Source organism: Octodon degus, unplaced genomic scaffold (genome assembly GCF_000260255.1).
Source record: "Octodon degus isolate 3935 unplaced genomic scaffold, OctDeg1.0 scaffold00001, whole genome shotgun sequence".
Classification (NCBI taxonomy): Eukaryota; Metazoa; Chordata; class Mammalia; order Rodentia; family Octodontidae; genus Octodon; species Octodon degus.
This window is the reverse complement of record NW_004524577.1, coordinates 27,688,295-27,695,490: the sequence shown is the minus strand read 5'-3', so window position 1 is coordinate 27,695,490 and position 7,196 is coordinate 27,688,295. Positions and strand designations below refer to the sequence as shown.

General features: G+C 35.2%; 1 protein-coding gene across 1 annotated transcript; it reads left to right on the top strand.

Annotated features, from left to right (window-relative positions):
* Window positions 1–6,619: 6,619 nt before the first annotated feature.
* On the top strand, window positions 6,620–6,962 carry LOC105743754 (40S ribosomal protein S26). The gene has a single exon (XM_012517304.2). The coding sequence runs from the start codon at window positions 6,636–6,638 to the stop codon at window positions 6,960–6,962; it is 327 nt and encodes a 108-aa protein (XP_012372758.1). The 5' UTR covers window positions 6,620–6,635.
* Window positions 6,963–7,196: the final 234 nt, after the last annotated feature.

The following is a 7,196-nucleotide window of genomic DNA, read 5'->3' as shown; positions in this document are numbered from 1 at the left end:
AAAGAAAGAAAGAAAGAAAGGTTAACTCCTTTATGTTGCTAGAAGAACTGGCTTTCCATATGCTGAAGTATTCCTTTTTTTTTTTTTTTTCATATGCTGAAGACTAAACCTAGACCCATGAGCATCACCGTGCACTAAAGTAAAAATGGATCAAAGACATAAATATTAAAATAGAAACACTAAATCTACTGGAAAAGAAAGTAGGCAGAAACCTTGAAGACATAGAGGCAGAGAGTTCATGGAAAAAACCCAAACTATACTGGAAATACTTCAAAGAATCAACAACTGTGATCTCATCTTCTTGAAAAGATTTTGCACATCAAAAGAAATCAAGGGCTGCAAGTTAGTTCAACTGACTAAGCGTCTGCTTAGGCAAGCACAGGGACCAGGATTTGATCCCTGGTACCACATGCTGTGCCAGCCCTGCCCCCAGGCACACTGAGTGGGTGACTGAGCCCAGGTGTGGTGGCCTGTAATCCCAGTGCTAGGGGTGCTGAGAATGGGAGGATCACTACAAGTCCAAGCTGTGTAGTGAGACACTACAAAATACGTAAATAAAAAAAGAAAGAAATCAAAAAGGAGTCAGAATGCATGAATTGGGAAAAAAAAATAGCCACTGTCCTTCAGACAAGAGACTTTTATTTAGAACATATTGAGACTTAAAAAACACTACATTCTCAAAATTCAAACACTCAATCCAAAATGTGCACTAAGATAAATATACACATGTAAGATGAAAAAATACAGACGGCAAGTAAATATATGAAAAAAAAATGTTCAACAATATTGGTCATTTGAGCAATGAAAATTAAAATGACAGAGATTTCATCTCACCCCAGAAAGAATGGCTACTGTCAAGAAATCAACCAAAACAAATGCTGGCAAGGTTGTAGGGAAAAAGAAACACTTCTCCTCCATTGGTAGGAGTGTAGACTGGTACAACTACTATATTAATCAGAGTGAAGATTCCTCAAAGAGCTAGGATTAGAGGTCGCATTCAACCTACCTAGTCACATTGTGGTATTTTTCAAGAAGAAATGAAAAATCTCACACCACAGCAGTATACATGCACCCATGTTTATAGCAGCACAAATTTTCTAAAGAGATTACAAAATAGCGTAAGACAGAAAAACTACAAATGATCAGAATTTCACTAAACAAGATAATGTGAACTTGACTGTATTTGTTGTATTGTATAGTGTTCTCTTCAAATTAGTTGTTTACATTATCAGATATATGCATGCAAGATTGGAAGAAGAAACAAAGAGAAAAAATTGATAAGAAATTTAGAAGATCTCCTCTAGACTCAAAGCTATATGTCTACCCAAGAGAAAACTGCCTGTCATCTATCGAGGGCCTTTAGCTAAAACCTCTGAAAAATATATCTGACTGCCAGTCAACAACAATGATGCATTTCAGCGTGAAGAAGCCAGAGCGGTCTTCGCCCATATTTCCCTTCACAGCAGTTCAGGTTACTTCTTCAGAGGGGGGAATATTGCAGGCAGCCGAGTTAGATAAAAAATATTATAGGCAGTCAGACAGGGCCAGGCCCTCAAAGGAGACAGCACAGAAGATGAGATGCCTTACAACTGTGGGAGGGGCGGATGCTCCTGCTGTGAGCCAGACCTAAAGACCTAAAGGCCAAAAAATGCTAAACGAGTAGCACCTGGGATTGATATTCTAAATAGGTATCAATTACCTGAAAAGACCCAAGGGAGTCACTAGCCCAACCCCCCACAGAAAGAGACCCTATCCCGCATTCCAACCCCCAACAAGAAAAGACCCTGTCCCATATGTAATCCCATTGGTTGACCATAGTTTTGTCCCACCTCCTGCCCACCTAAGCGAGTTCCCATTCTCTCTACTTTAGCCTCACATGGTTTTACACTATAAAAGTCCCTGGAAGGGACAGCTTCCTGGGGAACTACCTGCTCGGGCCCCCCTCCTGTCCCTCTCTTGGACAGGAGCTTTCTTTCTCTCAATAAATATATTCTGCTTATAAAAAAAAAAAAGAAAAAAAGAAATTTAGAAGAGAGAAAAAGGGAAAAAATGTAAAAAGAATAGGGGAAAAAAGCATTAATTGCTCCTTTCCATAGACTAGCAGAAATACACAGTACAATTATTCCTTGATCCTGGATAGGAAGAACCAACACTGAAAATGGCCAGACTTCCAAAATTGTTATAGAGATTCTATACAATCCTCACTAAAACACCATTAGTATACCTCACATATCTAGTGAAAATATTCCTCAAATTCATCTGGAACCAGAAGTATTACTCAGTAATACACAGGAGTATTACTCAGCTATAAAGAAAAATAAACTTGAGGCTTTTATAGGTGAATGGATGCAATAACAGACCATACTCATAAGTGAAATAAATCAGACTCTCATGTGTGAACATCATATTGTCTTGTTACTGAAAGAACCAGAAAGAGTAAATGAAATCTGATAGAATAGATACTATGAAATGGAAAGAAACTGCTCAGAAAGAAAGAACTTGGATGAGGGAAAGGACAGAAGAAAAAAAGAAGGAAGAGAAAATACATATATAATACATAATATATAATACACACACATATATAAGATAGCTAAGATAATTGCACTACTAATTTCTATTGGTTTATTGAAAGGAATAGTTAATGCTTAATTGGTCAGTTGATCTTGCCTATGTATGGTAACCTAAATAACTGCTTTGAAGATAACTATATGTAATGTAACAACCATTGTTAATTTCCTATCATTATATTTTGAAATTCTGTAATGTTTTTATTTTTTTCTCTTTAAAATAATGAATAGAATTAAAAATCCAGTCGAGTTGGGCAACTGAAGCGAATAGACACTTCTCAGAAGTATAAATGCCCAATAAATACACAAAAAAAAATATTCATCATATCTGCCCACTAGAGAAACACAAATTGAAACAACACTGAGGTCTATTTCACTCCATAAATAATGGCTATTATATTATTAATAATTCAAATTAAAAAACAAATTGTGGTGAAGTTGTGAAGAAAAAGAAATCTTTCTACATTGTTGATAGGAATCTAAACTAGTACAATCACTATGAAAATCAGTGTGGTGATTCCTCAAAATCTATAGTAGAAATTGTACTTCACACAGCTGTTTCTTTCTACTTATCTTCTCCAGAGTTAAAGGCATAATATTACAGTAATACAAACATATACATGTTTATAACAGCACAATTTATAACAGTGAAATATTAGAAGCTGCCTATAGGCCCATCAACAGATAAATGGATAAAGAAATTAAGGTTACTATATTTACACATAATGGAATACTATTTTCCCATAAAAAAGATTAAATTGAGCATCTGTAGAATAGATGTGCTTTGAGATCATAATAATGAGTGAAATAAATCTTATTTATTACAAGGTTAAATATCTTATAGTTTCTCTATTCAAAAAATAAAGACAAAATAAAGAGATAAAGGAAGTAAAAACATAGACCTTTCATAAAACTAAAGGAGATTAAGAGATTTTGAAAAGAGGAAAGAAAGGCAATTAAAAATAAAAGATAAAGATGTGTTACGTGCATGTAACAATTTTCTGTGATAATTGTGCTCACTATGTAATGCAAACGTGTACTAACAAAAATTTTAAAACATGTTCTATAGATACTTTCTTAATGTATGAATTCAACAATGGGATGCAGAGCTTGAAGAATATCCCACCTGTTTCAGATAAAAGTAAATTAATAACAGGAATTACTGTGTTCCAATTCTTTCCAACATATATTTTTTCTTTTCCTTTGCTAATCTTTTATTGACTTAAAGAGATTTTACCTTCAAATCCTTTTTATCAAATGGATAAAAATCAAATAGAACCCAGCTCTACAATTTTCACTGAAACAGAGGAATCATTCATAAATATAACTAAGCAACCAGCTGCAACTATGGTACTTTCCCAAGAAAATGAAATACCACTGAATTTTTCTAAAAGTTTGGAATAAAAAAAACATAGAAAAATTCTAGCTATCGAAAATCTGAAAAGGAAAGTTAATCAACTATTTTACATAGTATAATATAATATTTAGAATTTACAAAGAATGTCCAAGACACTTGAGGAAACTATCATGATTTTTTGACTCATTAGACATTAAATTATATTCAAAGTAATTTTTGTTTGTAGTGTTTATTGCAGTCTAGTTCTGTAACTACTAACAGATGAAAATACAAAAAATTCCATAAATGATTAACCTTCACCTTTACAGGGAAATTAATACACAATAGTTTATAGAACATTACCAATGTAATTTCAATCTAAACCGTTTCAAATGTTGGTTATTCTTAATTTTCTATTGTAACTCAGAATGCTCACTAAGACAAAAATATTAAAATGCCTTGACCTATGGCTAACAAAACTGAGACAATTTCATCAAATTCTTGTATATTAGGAAAAGTATATACCCTTTATATATAGACTGAAAATGATACTATTCTTGCCAAATTTAAAGTAAGCATTACAAAAGGAAAAGCAAATGTTAGCATTAACAAGAATTTTTAAGATCCTGATCTTTTCCCAACAAAATGATCCATGTTGGTATAAGATACAAACTTCTGTTCATTGTTTTCAGCACAATATTTCTTTCTTTCTTTCTTTTTCAGTGTACCAGGGATTGAATTCAGGACCTTGTGCTTGCCAGGCATGTGTTTCAATATTTACTTTTTGTCGCAATAAGTGTTTCAACAACTTAACACATTTGAGCTTATTTACTATTATTGATTCCTTCATCAACTGTAAAATGGGGTTAAGCATAATTGACTAAATGTAAATAGATTTGGGAACCATTCTTAGTGAATTTCCATGTTTTTTGTTTGTGTATTATTATTATTTACTATTTTTTTTTGGCAGAATTGGGGATTGAACTCAGGCCCTTGCACTTGCCAAGCAAGCGCTTATTCTATTGCGCTATCTCCCCAGCCACCCCATGTTTTATAACATAGTAAATCAACAGATTTCTAAACAATCTTTAGAGAATGTTACTTGCCGAACAAGACAGTGTTCATGGTAATAAACTTATGTCTGAGATTTAGAATTTCAGGTCAAATAAAGCATCATCTATTTTCTAACAGTGATTCTGTATCAAGCAGAAATGTCAATACTGTGGAAGCTTCTCCTATGAATCATTTTCAGATCATCCCAGGATATTTCAACTTGACCCAAGCCACAATTTAAAATTTTCAGAATCAACTGAGATTCACATTTGCAATCTAATTTTCACAAATAAAAATTTATCCAAATAAATTCTGAATTTAGAAAGGCTGAGGTGCAAAATTCACATGAAGGTACAATAAGGGTTCTGGTGTCATCATCTGGGTAAGGCTGCCTTACCTAGCTAAGCCATCTAAGAAACCAACTTCTCTGTGTTTCACACAAGGTGTGGTTCTTTTCAAATACTGATGTGAAAGGTTTTTGGCTAAATACAAGGAATATTGTTCTCAGGAGCAATTGCAGCTGTGACAGTTGACCTCAGCCTTTTAAAACAAAAGATTCAGTCTAGCTAACTTATCCAAGTTAGCTAGAATTGAAGGCCTCAGTCTTCAGAGCTTCTTTAATTGAATAACTGCCATCTTTTATTATTTCTTTTTTAAAATTTATTTTTATTAGTATGTGTTTGTAACAGGTAATGTTTGTAAACTTTCTTGTGTTGGTGCATCTAATTCTTTTTTATTTTTTTATTATTATTAATATAATCCCAGCTTCCTGGGATGTTAAGAGCCAAAGATTGCAAATTCAAAGCAAGATTGGGCAAATCAACTCTATTTAAAAAAACAAAAGGGTTGGGAACGTAGTTCAGTGTGAAGGCCCTGGGATCAATCTCTAGCACTTCAAAAAAAAAGTAAAACTAGGGACTATAATAATGAATATGTGCCTTGAGATTTGCTAGTCAGGCATTCAGGTATTGCTCATTAAGAAAAGATTCCTGGGCATGGAAGTCTAGCCCAGTGGCATAGCCCAGTGGCACAGTGCTTGTCTAGAATTGTGGAGGTCCTGGCTTTGAATCCATACTGGGGCGGGGGGGGGTGTGGACAGAGAGAGAGAGAGAGAGAGAGAGAGAGAGAGAGAGAGAGAGAGAGATCTTTTGTCAGTGTCAGCCATGTGGATGAGTCAGAGCCATTGCTTGACCAATTTGCTTTCTGTGAAAGCCTGAGAGAATGTTTTCTCTCCATGTGAATCTCCTTAGACACATCCAACATCATTGATCACTTTCCTCTGTGGCCCCATAATCTCCTTGATCAGAAAACTTGGGACACAACTGAGTTACAGGGTATTACAGTACAGGTTCTCCTATGTTCTGAGTCCTCACTGACCTTGAAAGGCTAGGGCCAAAATGTTGGCTGTCCTTGCAGCCCTTCTTTTTCTCTAACTTTTGGTCTGCCAACTTAAGTTGTTAACTCTCCAGAAGAGAAGCTTAATGATATTATTATCCTGTAACATAGGCAGTTGAGCTTAACCTCACTATCTGTCTGAATACTAAACATATTAGACACAACATGGAACAGGTATTTTCCATCAAGTATTGATATGTTTAAATTTAAATTCCTACAGAATGTGGAAAAAAAAGATAAAAATTAAAAAATTGAAATAGCTCTTTCGGGTCCTCCTTTCCAAGATGATGAAAAAAAGAAGGAACAACGGTCGTGCCAAAAAGGCCTGTGGTCATGTGCAGACTATTCACTGCACGAACTGCGCCTGGTGCGTACCCAACGATAAGGCTATTAAGAAGTTTGTCATTCGGAACATAGTGGAGGCCGCCGCCATCAGGGACATTTCTGAAGCGAGTGTCTTCGACGGTTATGTGCTTCCCAAGCTGTATGTGAAGCTGCATTATTGTGTGAGTTGTGCCATTCACAGTAAAGTGGTCAGAAATCGATCTCGTGAAGCCCGTAAGGACCGAACTCCTCCACCCGGATTTAGACCTGCTGGTGCTGCCCCATGACCTGCACCAAAGCCCATGTAAGGGGAGCTGGGTCTTAATGGACTAAAGAAAACTCTCTTGAGAAAGAAATAATAAATTGAATGTTATACTTTATACAGCATGTTGAGTGTACCTGCCAGAGGTGAGTTGGGTTAATTCAGTCTATCCCAGTTTAAGTTTGTACTCTGAAAATGAATAAAGAGGAACACACTAGAAGGGGTTTCAGGAGCATACCTCAAAAAAAACTTGGAATAA